Raw genomic sequence first — 18,676 nt, 5'->3', positions numbered from 1 at the left:
AGGCGGGCGGTTCCTCCCCGGTCCGCGATCCCTCTCCCTCGGCTGCGGCAGCGGCTGCAGCGGCGGCGGCGACTGCCGGAGCTTCACCAGCACAGGCGGCGGCGGTAGGAGTCGCAGCGGCAGCGGCGGCGGCGGCGGCGGCAGCCACAGGTGCGAAGGGGCGAAGGGGCGCTGAGGAGGCGAGAGGGCGCCCTCGTACCCCTCCCCCCTCCCCCCAACCTCTCCCACCCCTCCCCATACAGCTTGGGACTTCAACTCAAGTCACCTTTCTCCCGCCCTCTCGCCCTCCCTCCCCAGCGGTAGCCACAGCAGGGAGGAGGAAGAAGAAGAGGAGGAGGAGAGCTGCCGGACGCTCGGCGGCCCAAGGGAGTTGGGGTTCGTAGGGGGTCGTTTTCGGCTCTGAGGAGGTCCCCGCCCAGCCTTCAAAATTTTGTCCAAAAGCAGACAAGAGGATCGCCCCGCGCTGAGCCGGTTGGTGGGCAGCAGGAGGCGCCTGATCGCCGCCGGGGCCCTGGGGGTGGTGATGGTCCTGCTGCTGGTCATCCTCATCCCGGTGCTGGTGAGCTCGGCGGGCACGTCGGCGCACTACGAGATGCTGGGCACCTGCCGCATGGTCTGCGACCCCTACGGGGGCACCAAGGCTCCCAGCACGGCGGCGACCCCAGACCGGGGTCTCATGCAGTCGCTGCCCACCTTCATTCAGGGGCCAAAAGGCGAAGCCGGCCGGCCGGGCAAAGCCGGCCCCCGTGGACCTCCCGGAGAGCCCGGGCCGCCGGGCCCCGTGGGGCCGCCCGGAGAAAAGGGGGAGCCGGGCCGGCAGGGCCTGCCGGGCCCCCCTGGGGCTCCGGGGCTCAATGCGGCCGGGGCCATCAGCGCAGCCACCTACAGCACGGTGCCCAAGATCGCCTTCTACGCGGGCCTTAAGCGCCAACACGAAGGCTACGAGGTCCTCAAGTTCGACGACGTAGTCACCAATCTGGGCAACCACTACGACCCGACCACGGGCAAGTTCACTTGCTCCATCCCTGGTATCTACTTCTTCACCTACCACGTCCTGATGCGCGGGGGGGATGGCACCAGCATGTGGGCTGATCTCTGCAAAAACAATCAGGTGAGAAAAGAGAGGGGGCACTTTGAGGGAAAGGAGGAAGGTGAAGGGAGAAGAGCTGCAAGATCGAGGTGGCAGTAGGATAATGGAAAGGGGAGTGGGGCAAAAGGGGATTCGTAACCGGGATTCGGGAGGGAGACGGATGGATGGGACACTGTCTCACTGAGGGTTCCTAGACTGGGAAAGGGCTGGAATTTTTTCCGACGGCCGATAGAACTGCGGGTCGGCTTGGAGAGGGCGGTCCCAGACTGCTGTTGAGATAGCTCAACTCCTCCACCCCAGCCTCCTAGCCCACGAAAGGTCAGAGCCGGGGGCACTCCGAGAGGCGGGAGTGCGCGCGGGGGTGTTCCCCCAGGGTGAAAAAGTTGGGACCTGTAACCTTTGGAAGAGAGAGGACGGATGGGGTTGGGAGCTGCGAGATAACCTGAGGTTGTCACCCCTAGAGAAAAAAGATAGGGCATCTTCTTGGGCCCAAGAAGATGCCCCGAACAGGGGCGCGCAGAAGATGGGTGAGTTCCTGAACTGGAGGCCAAAGGGATTCACGCGGCCACATAGGACAAAGGAAGGGAGAAAGTGTGAAAAATTAGCACCTCTGTTTTTGAGAGAGGGAGGAGGAAGAACGAGACCAGAGATGCTTTTAGGAAGAGGAAAAGTAGAAAGTCCGTGGGGGGCTTGACACCGCACCTGGCAGGCCTGCGGGGACGCGCGCGGAGTAGCACGGGGTGCGCTTTGCCCCTCTCTACCCGGCCTGTGCGGTGGGAATCGGGGGAGGAACTTCGGAGCCTCCCGGCGTCCTGCCGGGGCCCAGCGCTGAGGCCAGCCGAACGCGGGGCTTCTTCCCTCCCACGCGCGGCTGCGAAGCGGCCTTACCCACACACAGAGGCGGGAAGAGGCTTTGGGGAAATGCGTTCGCACTTGACTCGGCGACCCGGGGGGACTCCTAGCGCTTTCCCCTCTTACTCCAATAGTGAACTGCAGGTAAATGGAAATCGCGGGCAGCCGGAGGGTAGGAGACAGAAAACAATGCTGTAATCCTTTTTTCAAAGAGGTCCTAAAGAAAGCTTCTCCTACCTCCTTTTTAAAATACGCGCCTGCTTCCTTCCCTTTCTGCTCCTTCCGAGGCCTGGCAAAACCCCCGAGGTCTAGAGAAGAGTCCTGATGTTAATTGGCTGGCAATTAATAGGGAGCCTCTCCTTCCCCTAGGCTAAATGTTCTGGCGTGGGTTGGAGCCGCCATTTACTCAACTAAGGAAAAGAGGGCTTCAGGTCACCCTTTTTCCTCTCTCTCCCCCCAACCACAAAAGGCCTTTCTTCCACTAAATCCCTCTTCAGCCCCAAGGAAATAAAAAGCAGATGATACTTAGATCTCAATCCCTTCTAAAAGGAAAGAGGACTTGAAGGATGCTCAACAACAACAAAAAAGGATAAAGGCCCTTTTCTTTAAGGGGCCTTTAGGGCCAAAGCACTAGAAAAATAGGTAAACTGCCACCAGGAGGCACTGCCAGGGATGCGTAGTATAATTATTTTGAATGAAGATAATATTAAAATAAATAGAATTTTTCTCTCATTCCCCGATAGTTATAGGTCAGTTGCTGAAGGTGACATGTCTCAGTATAAGAAAATAGGTCATTTAGGGTTCCAGGATATCCTGAAAGTTATATTTACATTTATAGACAATCTGTAGCATATTTTAAGAGTACTTATCTTTTAATGGAGATGTGATAGGTAGCATAAATGAAGGTAACAGGAAAAGAAACAAGCAAACATTTTTTTGCATTTTAGTTTATTTATTTATTTTTGTCTCAGAATCTACTTAATCTTTAACAAATTACACTGTCATGAATGCACAAGCTCCAGGTCTATGGACACAAATTAAGTTTTAAGAAAGTATATGTAATGGATTATTTGTTGAGGTAGTAAGATTTGACTTTTATTAAAAATATAAAAAACATTCACTTTTTAGAGTTCTGCAATAGAACAGAAAAAAAGAGGAACAATCCATTTAAAATAGTTGGAATTTGATATTTAACCTACTGAGCCTGTGTATGTTATAGTGATTTCATTAAAATCTTCTTCCACCCCTTCCAAAGGCTAATTACTTTGGAGGTTTTAATTATGACATTGGGGGAGTTTCACAGATAGAGGCCTCTTTTGTGCAGTCAGAAAGATACGATAAAACAGCCAATCTTTATGTAACTCACCTAAATGATGTGTAGAATGTGTAACACTTTAAAACATTTAGGTGAGTTAATTCTGTAAGAAGTATGCAACAGGTAATTCTAAAAAAAAAAAAAAAATCCATATAGTAGTAAGTAGATTTAGAGATAAGATTATTCTGGTTCAGAAATGATGGATCTTGTTGTAGAGTCCAAGTTGTTGATAGAAAATGTAAAAGGAATTCATAAAAGCATTCCACCTTCATTCCCCACCCTTTCGAAATTATGCAACATTCTGAACATTTCTTAGAATCATTTTATGTCCTATGCCCTTTTTTGCTCTGACCTAATTTATGTCTATAGAACTGAAACTTGTGCTTCCAGGTAAGTATTATGTTCTATGGATTAAGTAGATTTTGAAAGGCAAGAAATAAACAAAAAATGCAATATTCTTTGGGAAAGAGAGGAATATCACTGTACCAGAAGCATGAAAGAGCCATTTCATTTATGCTCTGTGTTGAATGCAGGATCACAGATGGAAGCATCAAAGGCCAGTAAATTAATCTGATATGCCACTTAACCTTTTGTTTATGGTTCCTCAGAAGTACCATGAAAATGAAATTATGAGGACTCCAGCGGCAATTAATTAAATTAGCAACTTCTACCATAAATATTGTCTCTAATGATAAACCTTTAATAATAAGATAATGATAAAACAACTCATTCTGTCATGCTTTGATAAACTTACCACTAAGAAGAATATGGCTGGGTTTTTTTTTTTCCCTTGTCTCACTAAATAAGCTTCAAATTATTTTTGCATTTTGCCTCTTTTGTTGTTTAGGATAGGCGAAGACCAAAATTATTCAAAGTAGAAGTAGGAAAAAAAACACGGAAAAAAAAAATCCTTGTTCAATTAAGCCAGAAACCTTGAGAGTAAAAGATTGTTATTCTATTGAAAGTACTACTTCTGCTTTTAAAACCACAATAAACTAGCCAGTGAAAGCAGAAAAGGGTCATAAATGGATAGTTTAATAATAGTTATTTTTCTTTCCTTAGAATTTAACTTAAGTAGCTGATATTTAAGGTGACTCTTTTAGTGGGCAAATAGTTTTTGGTATGATTTGGTATAATATTTGTTATCTTTTTATAGACTTTGGGAAATACTGGAAGAGAAAAGCAAATTCTTAGGTAATATGTAACATAGGAATGATGGTGGATTACATTCAGGGATATACTAATGATAGTGGATTGAAAATGAAAAAGCATCATATTCTCTGAGAAAACATCCAAATCAGTGTACATTGAGGAATTCAAAATCATCTCCGGGGTGAATATATTACCCTTAATAGCCTGAGAGCTTCAAGACTTGCTGAAGTCACAGAGCTGGCTCCTATGTATTTGCAGTTTCCAGGTCCCATTATACCTTTGCAATATGATGAGGTGGGCAGGCATATTAAATGATATCAAGTATACTAGAGAAAGATAATTGTTTAATTTGGAAGGTCTTGTAGCAGGGTATTTTAAAGTCTTATGGGATTCTTCTCAGACATTAAAAAGAAATTGCTCTGGCTTTTCCAAACAAAGGAAGGGAAATCTGTAAGGGGTAAAATGCTGGAATGCCGGATCAAACTAATGCAGTTTCAGGGTTTTGTGGGTATACACAACTGAATAGAAATTGCTTTATATCTTTAGTTCTGTCACCTATAAATCATATTTTAATAGAAAGAATGATTCTTAGTCCTGTAATAACCTTCTAGAGAATGCATTTAATGTTTAAATGAATAAAATGCAAGATATACTTAAGCATAGTACCCCAAATATAAAATGTTATGTAAATTCTATTAATAGATATTAATTATATACTGGATTGCTAAACACATGAATGGATTTCTTTTTTTTTTCCTATCCAGGAGTACAAAGACTTATTATGGGATTTGTTTTTCACCACCCGTGAAAACCTAGTCTTTTTTCTTTTTCTTTTTTTCTTTTTTCTCAATATCTGTTCCAAATAGCACCATCCTATAGACAGGGTTTGTTTTTCTGGGGAATAATAATTAAATGAAGTTAATGACTCAAGATGATCAACTTTTCTTCCAGCTGGTAATTAATTCCCAGAAAATGTTCTTTGGTTCAATTATTATTATTATTATTATTTAATAATTTCATTCAATTGATATATATGTGTATATATATATAATAGTGAATATTTCTAAGTATAACTAAATGGTATATTGCCATCATCATAAGAAATATAAGTGCAAGTTTATATAGTGTTAAACTGTTCTACTGCCTTTAAGCTCTTCTTACCCTTTGGTATGTGATACCTAGAAAGATTTCTTCCTCCCACCCCCTTCCTTACTCAAATTACTTTTTGAGTTCAGCAATGTCAAAGAGGTTTCTCCTCTTTTAACATTTCAGCATTAATGTGATATTATCCTATATGAAAATTTAAATCTGAAAACCTTTCATTTAAACTCTGAAAGGAAGGCAAGGAATTTCTTGACTTATGGGTCATTTCCTGCCCCTCCCCCTCCAATTTGCCAAATGATAAAAATCCAGCATATTATTCACTAAGTCATCCATTATTGCTTAGTTGAGGCTTGCAAAGGCATTCCATCTCTAGCTCCTTTATTTGGGGAAGTGTGATTATTCTAGGAGGTGGTAACTGGTCACAAAGAGGAAGATGTTTTACTCAAATAAATCACCTACAAATATGCTTATGGAAATGCTTTACAAGGCAGAACCACAACAGAACTAAATGAATTTGAAGCTTAATTTGAGTTGTAGATGTGACAAAATGTTCATATCACTTGATGTGATGGGCAATTTGACTGTTTGTAAATGCCTATCAACTCACTAATGAGATCACAGACCCGATTCAAGAGCAGCTTACATGCTGAAAACCAAAAGGAAAAGACAAGTTTACAGCCATCATGTGATAAAAAGTACATTCAATTAGAGAAATCACATTCTAAGCAATGCAGACCCCTTAAATAATGGGAATTTAGTTCATTTTATATCTTTTAGTTTATGCTCAGTTTAGTTCATTGATTTAAGAAAACATGTCAGCATTGAGCAACTATGATGCTCAAACAGATCAATATATAGAAAAAAAAGAATTCCAAACAAGCTTAGGTTACCCAATGTTAAATGAGGTCGGTTTCCAAAGTGGCTGGATAGCAGTTCTCCTGTCTAGAGAGTGCAGTAGAATGCTGGTCTTGGAGTAAGGAAGACCCAAGTCAAATCCTGCCTTAGATATTTAATAGCTGAATGACCTTGGGCGGGTCACATAAGTCTCATTTGAGTTTCACTTTATCTGTAAAATGGGACAATGATAGCACCTAACAGGTTTATTGGGAGGATCTAGTGAGATAAGATTTGTTAAGTACTTTGAAATTCTTAAAGTGCTGTATAAATACTAGCCATCTCCATCATCACCACTATCACTACATCCATCATCATCATCATCGTCATCATCATCATCATCATTTCAGATTTTTATAAACTATAAGCCCATACTATAGATTTATTTACTTTTACATTTATAAGGCTCTAAGGACTCAACAGGTCTGTTAATTATCAATAGTTTGTTTTAAAAAAATTTTTTTCTCTAGAATCTGTTTAGTCCATTAGGAATATATATTTTGAGATTTGAGATTTATATACAGTATTTTTGTCTTATTACTATTTTTATTTTAAGTCCAAGCAGTTCCTTGGATTTTTTATATCACAAATCTTACAAAATTTTTCACTAAGGCTCCAAAGCAATAAACATTTATTAAGTGCATATGATGTGCCAAGCACTGTGCTCCATTCCAGAAGGGAAGACTAATGGAATGAAGACACGAATAGTCTCATAGTCTGTTGGCCCTTCCTCAGGTTCTCTAGTTAATGGTAGTTTAAATTAAAATGCAAGAAACTAAGTGGCTTTTTTCCCCCTTACTTCAAAAAGAGATATGAGATGGTTGAGTAGAGTCAGAATAGGAAGAAAGCTTTTCAAAGAGGAAAAAAAAAGTTTTTGTTTTATTTTAAGTAGTAAAAATCCCAATGATGATTATATCTAAGAGTCAAAACTGACAAAGAAACTGAATGGAGCCTCAGTGCAATGCTACCCTCAAGATTTGTGCAACAGGACTGGGAGAGAGTGGAAACCATGGTACAATGACATCATTCTTTTCCAGGAACAGCTAGAGACTAAATATACCAATTTCATAGTAGAGGAAATGTCAGGAAGTACATGGCTATCATTTAAATCTGGGTGTTTGAGTCCTAGGAGAAAGTGTCCTAGGTTTTTAACCCTCATTTTAATTGCGCATCTGTTTTGCCTAGGTCCGTGCCAGTGCTATTGCTCAGGATGCCGATCAGAATTACGACTATGCCAGTAACAGTGTAGTTCTTCACTTGGAGCCAGGAGATGAAGTCTACATAAAATTAGATGGAGGAAAAGCACATGGAGGAAACAACAACAAATACAGCACGTTTTCTGGATTTATTATTTACGCGGACTGATCATTCAGAAACTAAGCTTACTTCTTCCGAATCTGAGCACTGGATCCGTAATGGCTCACGGAGCCTGTGAATCAAGAATCCCAATGGATACCAACCGTGGGGCACCTCAATAGTGTGTGTGTTGGGGGGAGGGGGGAAATCAAATGCTACCTGACTCACATCTGTACAACTCAGAAAAAAAAAAAAAAAAACCTTATGTTAAAAAAAAAGTTAAAAGCAAGATACGCAGATGTGTGATCCACTACCGCCGCCAAAGCAAATATTCCTTAATGTTAGTGTCCATGTGAATGAAGTCCTATAGAGATCACAACTTTTTATAGAAAAAAAAATCTACTACATTGAATTATTTCTTCAATATATATGATACTTTGGTGTATTATGATATTGCTGCTTTTATCCATATGTCAGCTTTGGTTCTTGTGAGTTTACCTGCTAATTATGATATTTGGAGGACGCTTATAGTGTGAGAAGAGATGATTTTAAGGTAAAAAGGAAAGATTTGAGGGAAATCATATTGTTTCTTTCCAAAGAAATTGTTTGCCTTGTATTTTTGTTACTTTTACATTTAAACCTAGGAATGATTCAGCTTTAAGCCTTAACCTGGAATGTTCTAGATTTGGGGGGAAGTAGTTCTCAAGCTTTGTATTATTGCTATGTAGTTTAATATTTATTAATTTGATTTCCCCCTCCCTCTATTGATGTTTTTTAAGAAACAGATCTAGAATATGACATTGAATTGTCCTGTAAATGTGCTAAGAAACCTTGTGTAAGTATTTACAGTGTTTAGATAGCTTCATAATTGTTCATCTTGTCAATATACATATTGAGTCCATATTAAAAAAATCTATACTTCCTTCAAAAGGCTCTTCAGTATAAATCCAGAGTGCAGTCTTCTTCCCCATCCGTACCCCTCATGCCCAGGGATGGAACAAAAGATTATCGATGCACAGTGGCTTAACTTGAGCCACTGCATGAATTACCAAGGGGACAGTTTGTAATGCCTTCAAACCCTTACTACAAGTTTGTAGCCTGAGGTTATTTCAAAATTAACAGATAAACATATTATCAATACAACAAGATGTATATATTTTATACACAATATATGTTATATATAATATGTACATTATATATAATGTATATATATTATATGTGGCTTAGGCACAGTGGATATAGAGACTAGAGAAATACATTTTTAAAAAGCATACTATATATGATATTTGAATTATTTTGAATGACAAATATATATGGAATACCAAAACAACAGTTCTTAGTGAAAATGGCTCCTGTTAAGAATTTTAAAAGAGTATATTATTTTGCATAGGTTAAAGATGGCCTGGAGCACATTTTCCTTTCTATTGGACCACTCTTGTCTTATTCAAACCAAGAGTTTATCCCAGAGTCTGTGGTAGACTATTAACATTAGGCTTACAGTAACAAAGTGGCTTTGCCTTCAATGTTGATATATTACATGTATTTGAGCCATCAATTTGTTCTTGTTTCAGAGGTGGACTAAAACTGACATTAATGTAGATTTTGAGCGCAGTCAGAGGCCAAAATCCAGCCTCTCTGGTTAACACGTAACGCCAAAAGCCATCTCTTTAATCTACCAAGTGAAAGATATAAAGTACGCGTTGTCATACGCTGAACTGTCAAACAATTTCCCCCATAATGATGAAAAATCTATTCCTTGCTATTTGCCTTTGAAGATCCTCTGACAAATAGCTTTCAGAAACAGAAATTTAAAAATATTTAACCCACTTGTTTCTTCAGTGAAGGAATTGCCCATGTTCGTTCTGCTTTTTTCAAGAAATTAGTTTGTTCCTTTGGCTGCTCTTTTAGGATAGTTCCATTTCAAGTCTAGGGGTCATCGTTATAGCTCAGCTATGCTCATTTTAAAGGAAGTCTCTAAGGTAGCTTAGCCAAGATCTCAAAAAAGAAAAATTGTTATTCATCAATAAATTTATTTATAGTTCCTATTTTCCCCAGTAATATGCCCCAGTCTGGTAAAATACAGATGAAAAAGCATGTAATTGCTCACCAAGTGTCATGATTAATCTACTTTGGTCTTTCTAATGCTAATCTATTTGATTTTTTAAAAAAAATATTAAAATGGACTTCCCTTCCACTTAAGGAACTTTCACAATTGTGGATATGTATGTTTACTACAGAGAAAATTGGAAGCAAGGTTTGGAGAAGCTTTGTGTGTTTCAACTAGAAAAGTAAAGCATTCAAGCAAAAGATTTATTTTAGGCATAGAATATACCAAGGAGTTAATAAAGGGACTTCATTCCACAGGAGAAAAAAAAATCCAAACAAACCAAACAACCCAGAGCTGGGTACCAAGCTCTGAAAATCAAGACTGTCATTTCTAATAGATATGACCTTTTCTTCAGACAAATAAGCATCGCTTACCCCTGTTTAGGCCCAGAGAAAAATACTCAGATAAAAAGTACACAAAAGAAATGAGAAAATGTATAAGGCAAACATTTCTTTTATTTATTTATTTATTTTTGCATCATATCTTATAAAGCAATTAAATTGTGGCCTTTGTTATACATGTAACGATGATGATTCATTAAACTATATTATGTAATATATTCAAACTTTTATTATTGCATTTTTATAATTCAGAGCAATTATCCATGTGGTTTGTGTCTTACATTTCCAAGAGCATAAGAACAAAATTCAGAACAAAACAGATATGGACCTCTGAATGCAGTAAGAAGAGGACCCTGATTTTATTGCTTGTATATATGTAAAAGAGAGAAAATACACATTGGATATTTCATTTAAAAATACTCTAAAGCATTTGTAAATTGGTAAGCATGTGACTGTATCTTTTGAAGAAAAAATTTAAAATCTCAAGTTCACTTGCTACAGAAGCTACTTTATAGTGCCATATTATTCATTAAGCATTAATTAAAGAACAGCAGGATAATTAGTAGGATCATCAATATTACAAGAAATCTCAAATTGCTCCAGAGGGGGGTAATTTAACTGGAAACAGTTTAAATTTTCTCAAGGAGTACAGCCAATGAATCTTCAAAAGAGTCCAATTATTTGGTAGGTATAAGATTAAAATCACTGTTTGGGAACAGGTATTTTTCTATTTTAAAAAAAATAAAACCAGTATTAGAGGTAGCCAGATTCAGAGATAAGGCAAACCTCATTCTAATAAAAAGGAAGATTATTAGCTCTGGTTGGGGGGGAGCTCTGGATAGCTTCTGGGGCTCCCTACCCCCATCTTCTACCCCCTCCCCAAATTGGTGTGGTTTCAAACAGCTGGATTTTCTCTATCAGTTTCAAGTGCAAGAATCAGAAATGATTTTACTATTTGAAAGTTAACCATCGCTTTGGGTTCTCTACCAGTATCTTCTCAATTACATTTTCAGATATCCCTCTAATTAGCATCTTAGGAACTATATTGGTGAGGATATGTGAATAGCCATGACCTCCATATTTCATCAACCTATGTTTAGTATGTATGTCATGAGCAATCAGAAGTTTATCTTCGTAGCCTTCGTCCACCAGTAGCCGTACCCTGCAAAAATGTTAACATATTACTTGGCATTTGTCTAACATTTTATATTTTCTGAATGCTTTCTAACTATTTTTATTCATGAATCTTATTTTTGCTTTTGGTAAAGTATAATATCTACTTGCTGTTGCATGGCTAGTAAGACAAATAAATATTTTGCAGTGAGGATGATATTGCTGAATTCTGGAAGGAAAAACATCTGGATTCAGGGCACACAAGTGGATCACTCTTGCCTCAGCTATTTATGGTATAATGCAGCGAAACCTGCCTGAAGGGTTGCTTCTGATAGGTGATGCTGTCTTGAGTGACCACTTCAGCATACCACCAGTGAGACTGTGATATGGCTTTACATTCAGGTCATCTCTCTCCAAGGTCTGCTCCCTCCCCAAATTTCAGTGATCTCTCTGTTCCCTCGATCTTTGTTCTGCTTTTAAAATCAACGTGTGTTAAGAGATGTAGAGGACCAGACCATTTATGTTTCACATTAAGAAACAGGAGAAATATTTATTATAGCAAAAATTGGATAGCATTATGAGAAAGCTTTAAAGTAAATAGGATCAGCAAGTTAGTAGCTTTAAAAATGGAAGACAGATCTATCTTTCCCTAGTGTGCACAAAGAGCCTGACTATTGAACACTCTTTGATTTAGTGGGAGAATTCTGATTTAGTAGGAATCTTTGCAGGTTGAGCTAAATTGGCCCAGAAAAATTTATGATATCTTCCCTCTGCCTCAACAAGATTTCTGAAATAATTAATAGGTTCTTTAATATTTTATAGATAGATGAATGAACAATAGCTTTCCACTATCTTGCTCTCAAAAATGATCCGAGAGATTCTCTCCATCTGCCTATTAGGATTGCCCCTTTTTCTATGGATTGACCTCAGGCACCTGCTGAGTGATCGTGTCTAGAGGTTGGATAATCACTGCCATGGCTGAAAAAATTGTATTAGATGTCAAAAGACATCAATTTGGAGACAATGGAGATCTGGTGGAATACTTTGTGATTGCCTAGATAGCAGAAACGAACAAAAAGATACATAGCAACTTTATTTTAGGGTTTAGTTTTCAAATGATCCCTTGATGCCTTTAGCTCTGGCTAAAAGTATTCCAGCACATGAATCTTATTTTTGCTTTTGGTAAAGTATAATATCTACTTGCTGTTGCATGGCTAGTAAGACAAATAAATATTTTGCAGTGAGGATGATATTGCTGAATTCTGGAAGGAAAAACATCTGGATTCAGGGCACACAAGTGGATCACTCTTGCCTCAGCTATTTATGGTATAATGCAGCGAAACCTGCCTGAAGGGTTGCTTCTGATAGGTGATGCTGTCTTGAGTGACCACTTCAGCATACCACCAGTGAGACTGTGATATGGCTTTACATTCAGGTCATCTCTCTCCAAGGTCTGCTCCCTCCCAAATTTCAGTGATCTCTCTGTTCCCTCGATCTTTGTTCTGCTTTTAAAATCAACGTGTGTTAAGAGATGTAGAGGACCAGACCGTTTATGTTTCACATTAAGAAACAGGAGAAATATTTATTACAGCAAAAATTGGATAGCATTATGAGAAAGCTTTAAAGTAAATAGGATCAGCAAGTTAGTAGCTTTAAAAATGGAAGACAGATCTATCTTTCCCTAGTGTGCACAAAGAGCCTGACTATTGAACACTCTTTGATTTAGTGGGAGAATTCTGATTTAGTAGGAATCTTTGCAGGTTGAGCTAAATTGGCCCAGAAAAATTTATGCTATCTTCCCTCTGCCTCAACAAGATTTCTGAAATAATTAATAGGTTCTTTAATATTTTATAGATAGATGAATGAACAATAGCTTTCCACTATCTTGCTCTCAAAAATGATCCGAGAGATTCTCTCCATCTGCCTATTAGGATTGCCCCTTTTTCTATGGATTGACCTCAGGCACCTGCTGAGTGATCGTGTCTAGAGGTTGGGTAATCACTGCCATGGCTGAAAAAATTGTATTAGATGTCAAAAGACATCAATTTGGAGACAATGGAGATCTGGTGGAATACTTTGTGATTGACTAGATAGCAGAAACGAACAAAAAGATACATAGCAACTTTATTTTAGGGTTTAGTTTTCAAATGATCCCTTGATGCCTTTAGCTCTGGCTAAAAGTATTCCAGCACATTAATCATATTTAATAACCACTCTGGTCCAAAATAAGGTATGGGTCATCGCTAGTAATTAAAAAGAGTTCTGCAAACTCTGGGAATATGATTTAAAAGATAACTTTGTATTTGTAGATAAGATTCTTGCAAGTCAACCATTGGAAGCTAATAAATGATTGACAATGCATATGTCCAAAGAATTTATCATAAAATCATAGGTCAGTAATTAGATAGGATCTTAGTGGTCATCTAGTTCAACTCCCTCATTTACAGATGAAGAAACAGGAACCCTGAACCCATGGCTCCAAGTTTAGCTTCCATTCCTTTGCAAGATGTGCTCAAATATTAATCTCATCTGTGTCCTAGTTGACCTGTTGAAACCCTTTCTCAAGTGGCTTAGTTTTTGAGAAGTTCTGGGAAGAACCCTTTAAAAGAATTGATCTATTTGGAAAATTTATAAGGCTTTATGAAAAAATGAGAATTTAAATCAGTTTCTATCTCTCTCTGCACAAATCTATACACACATATAAACAAGTCATATCAGTAAAAGGCATTCCCATGCCAAAATAAATTAGAGATCTTTTCCTTTATTAATATATTAAAATATGTAGCTATAGTTCTATTTAATAGGCAGAGTCTCAGTATGGCTAACTAAATGACTGGGATTATGAGATCCTATTCTTTTTTGCTCAGGCCTTTTTGGGCCCCTCATTCTTTTGCCATGTCTTTTCTGTTATCTGTGAAATGGGGGAAATAATACCCTTCTACCATACAAGGCTGTTATAAGGCTAGTTAATGATGGCAAAGTGGCTTGGGTCACTCCTTGAAAGTACAGAAAAGCTACGGAAATAACAAAATTGTGAAGTAAAAGAGAATATGGAAATATCTCATGTAAGGTGAGGTATTTTTCTAAATAAATGCAGGGCTCAATTTGTACTCAGTCTGAGTTATTAAGTCAAGATTCTAGACCCTGCTAATCTTGTGTGATACTTCCATAAGAACAGTTTTCCTAGAACAGTTTTCCAACTGAAGACAGCAGCCTGGTCTTTTGGCCCATATAAAAAAAATTCCCGCACCCTAGGTCATTTTGTGGAATGAACAGGTCTGGTAAATATGCCATCAAGAGAGAGGGACTACTACAAATGAGGCTAAAAAAATTATAGTAATTACAGGGAGACAAATTAGTTAGTAATTTGCAAACAAATATTAGAGAGAGACTCCAAGTGTAAAAAGCCAGTGAGATAATAAGATTTGAGAAATGGAGCATAAGATTGAAAACAGGTGTTGGATATGGCAAATTACTGGTGATGAAAAGTAGTGTCCAAGTCCACTGTGCCCAGGATTTAAAATTAGTTTGGATCAGACTAATAACTGTGGATTAGTGATGGAAATCAGGAACTCAAGGGACTGAAAATGCTGGGATAAAAGGGAGTTATATAATGGACACGGGTTGACATGCCAAAATAAGTCATTCTAATGATTTAACTAAGAGCTCCAATTGGAGAGAGCAACCCAGAGTGGGGCTTCAATTTTAGTTAAATATAATCGAGAAAAACTGAATTCCTCCAAAGATATGGGGTGATTTTTTTGTTGTATCTCAGGAACATTTGAGTCAATTCCTTAACTTCTTTGCATCAGTAATTTTTAAAACCAAATTTAATGTCTGGGACCAAAAGGAATCACGGAGGAATGCTGGCTCATTTCCCAAACCCTCCAGATGGATTCCCTCTAGGAATTACCTCCCATCTACACTGGAAACTTCAAGGGTCCTTCCTTAAAAGTGTAAGGAAGGAGGGAATATCCAGAGCTACAAACAGGTCTCAGGAAAAGGGAAGCTAGCTGACAAGAAATTAATCATCTTAAAAGTCAATGTCCAGGTCAACTTAAATATCCCCAATATTGACAATCTTACACTACTCACATCATGGACTAAAGTATTCAAGGCTTTAGAATATTTCAAAGGAATGCCTGTAGACATAAAACGTTCATCTTTGCTTACCACACATTTATGAAATGAACATGGCAGTCAATACATCATCTGAAAGATCTCACTGATTTAAAGAATCATCCATTAAAAACCAACTAGCAGAAATAACCTAACACAAACACATTTAAGTAGATGCTTAATTTGATATTTTATACTATTATTTTCACCAGTCAAGCTAACAAAGTATTTTCTTTGGTATGTGAAACCTAATTCTTGGTAAAACATTAGAAGGGGGTCCAGACTTGTTAGTTCATAACTGCAAAACACAAAGTAAACAACTATTAAAAAATTAAGCTAAATCAATTTGTTGTCTGTTTCTAGCAGAAAGAGCCTTGATCTAGATTAATGACTCACCCCCAGCTGTGGCCCTGCCATGTTACAAATACAATGGAAGTTTCCTGCCCTATAGAAAAAGACTGATGTCCCCATATCTGTGTAGTCTAAGTGGAACCAAAGGCAACATTGAGTGGACAGAACAGACTCATGAAACTGAATTTTCTCCCCCACAGAAAGCATTGTGGTACACTGGAAAGAGTGGGCTTCAGAATCAGAGGACATGTATTAAAATTTGGCTGTAATTCATTAACTGGTAACCTCAGTCACATCACTTAACTCTCAGAACCGCTGTTTCATTATCCATAAAATGAAATATTTTGACTAACTGGACTCTAAATTTTTGCTCTTATAGGATATTCTAATTGCCAACCATAATTTATAGTTATCTTCTTTTAAAAAATTTTATTTTATTATTATTAAATATAATACATTTAATTAAATATAAATATAAATAAAAATATTTATTATTATTAAATAAATCATTTAAGGCAAAAATATAAAAATGCTTTGGTCCAAGACCCACCCACTTTCTTTTCCTTTTCATTCTGAGAATATTAACAAGAAGTAGGTCTCTGTTCACCCCTGTGCTAAGCTTGAAAACATGTGAATAGTTTCTGTTGAGTTTGGACTGGGGGATATATGAATTTACAGTGGTATTCTTCTTACAATTAATATATTATGATCCTCAGGTCCTCAGCAAGTCTTATCTTCCCATATTCAATATATTGCCAAGTCCTCTCTACTCTACCTTTGGAATTCTCTCTTATATGCCTTCTTCCCTGATGCTGCTATTGCTATGATACAGACTCTTATTACCTCAGCCCTGCTCTATTACAACAGCTTGCTGTTGATCTCCCTGCTTCAACTCTCTCATCAATTTAATGCATTTTCTACTCAGTTATCAAAATGATTTTCCTAATGTCCTGGTCTGAATATGTTGCTCCATTCAGTAAACTTCAATGGCTCCCTACTTCTCCTACCATCAGACATAAAATCATCTATTTGGATTTTAAAGCTCTTCATAACTGGTCTCTTCCTACCTTTCAGTTTTCCTACACCTTAAATATGTTTATATTCCACATATTCTTCTATGCAGTGACACATTTCTCTTTGTTATTCCTCATACAAGACACTCCATTTCTGGCATTTTCATTGACTGTTACCCATGCCTGTAACATTTACCTCCACATCCAGGGTTTTTTGGTTTCTTCCAAATTTCAGCTAAAAGCTTAATTTCTTCAAGAAGCCTTTTCCAAATCTCTTAATGCTAATGCCTTCCTTCTGTGATTATTTTCAATTTATTCTTATCTATCTTATTTTTACACAATCTTTGATGGTTGTCCCTTTTCCCCTTAGACTGTAAACTTCTTCAGGGTGAGGACCATTTTTTGGTCTTTCTTTAAATCAAAGTTTGTTTAAATCAAATTAAACAATAAGAGCTTATTAACTTGGCTTGACCTGACTACTTGTTTTTTGGAAAATGTTTAGAGGAAAGGCTTTGCATTCTTATCTAAATTGTATCTCATCTTGGTGAATGCTCTTAATGAAGCACTGAATTTTGTCTCATGGCAAATAATGAAACTGAATTTATTCCAGAAAAAAGATAAAGCATAATAGTGCAATTAGAGGTGACATTTGGATAAATCAAAAGAAGATCCATTTTGGTTCTTCACTGTGGACATGGGAAGTTCTCCCTATCAGTCAATCAAGGTCTCTTGTTCACACATGAAACTGTTCACACATGGAGAAATGCTTTAATCTATTGAGGTGGAATCTTCTGATACTGTATCTATTACTTTTGTTGAATGGAAATGTTTAGCTTGGAGAGGATAAGTGCACTCTGCACCATACTTTGCCTTGATCATTCTCAATTCCTGTCTGTCTCTTCTTGCAATGACATAGCCCATCAAATGCCAAAGTTTGCTGTGAAGGTACATCCAAGAAATTATATTGTATTTAGGCAAATGGAAGGTAGTGTTGGTGATGAGAAGGTCATGTTGCACAAGTTTTTAGTGGCAAGTGACTTTTTTGCTAACTTGGAAGGAAAGCTAACGGCAGCCCATTTGCTCATCTGGGCCAGAACACTTGTAAATATCAGGATTGGATTGATGAAAATAATATGGAAATTCAGAAGCTACTAAGTGAAAAATGAGAACTCCACAAGGTTTACCAGAAGTGTAGTTTGGTTATCTCCTAAAAGGCAGTATTTAACTCCATCAAAACTAAAGTATAAACAAAGCTTAGAGAGATGTTGTATTCTTGGCTCAGTAAGAAGGCAAATAAAATTATATTTTACTCTGAGAGTAACAATCTAAAATACTTTTATAATACTTTGAAGTTTATTTATGGGCCAAAGGCCTTTAGTGCAATTAAACTACTCAGGGCTGATGGAACCACACTGATCAGTGATCTCCTGGAGAGATGAGCTGGATATTTCCATAGTGTTCTCAACAGACTGTCATAGTCAATCCCTCTCTAATTGAACTTCCAATTAAAGAACAGATTTTCTGTACAATTTATTTTGTGCTTAAATACAAAAAGACAAAAATAAAAAGAGAAAACTCTTCCATGCATACAGCACAACATAAGAAGAGGATTCAATATAAAACAATAAATTTCTATTTCACATTGTTTACTTAAAAAAATATAAGTACTACATATTAGTTTCAAAGCTGTCCTGCTTTTCTGTGGTTCCTTCTAAATTGTCTTTTGTTTTCTGTTGGGCACTTTCTATTTCTTTCTTTCACCCTCCCTACTCCATCATTCAACACAAGTATATACACACACCTGTGTGTGTGTGTGTGTGTGTGTGTGTGTGTGTAAAACCATACTACAATCAGTACTTATTCTTGGTGTGGATAGCATATATATTTCTTTATAGTTCCTTTGTAGTTGATTTTACTACTTATAATGCT

General features: G+C 38.0%; 2 protein-coding genes across 2 annotated transcripts in view; one reads left to right on the top strand and one right to left on the bottom strand.

Annotated features, from left to right (window-relative positions):
• Positions 1-435: 435 nt before the first annotated feature.
• C1QL3 (complement C1q like 3) lies at positions 436-10,369 on the top strand. Its single transcript, XM_051963276.1, has 2 exons — positions 436-1,111; positions 7,593-10,369. Exons 1-2 carry the CDS (start codon positions 524-526, stop codon positions 7,770-7,772), a joined length of 768 nt encoding a protein of 255 aa, XP_051819236.1. The 5' UTR covers positions 436-523; the 3' UTR covers positions 7,773-10,369.
• PTER (phosphotriesterase related) overlaps positions 10,248-18,676 on the bottom strand; it is a 107,087-nt gene continuing 98,658 nt past the window's right edge. Inside the window, 1 exon segment of the mRNA XM_051963274.1 lies at positions 10,248-11,313. Coding sequence (XP_051819234.1) covers positions 11,103-11,313 — 211 coding nt within the window. The 3' untranslated portion in view covers positions 10,248-11,102.

The sequence above is a fragment of the Antechinus flavipes genome, chromosome 5, assembly GCF_016432865.1.
Source record: "Antechinus flavipes isolate AdamAnt ecotype Samford, QLD, Australia chromosome 5, AdamAnt_v2, whole genome shotgun sequence".
Lineage (NCBI taxonomy): Eukaryota > Metazoa > Chordata > Mammalia > Dasyuromorphia > Dasyuridae > Antechinus > Antechinus flavipes.
The sequence above is the reverse complement of the archived record's forward strand: the minus strand, read 5'-3'. Positions and strand labels throughout refer to the sequence as shown.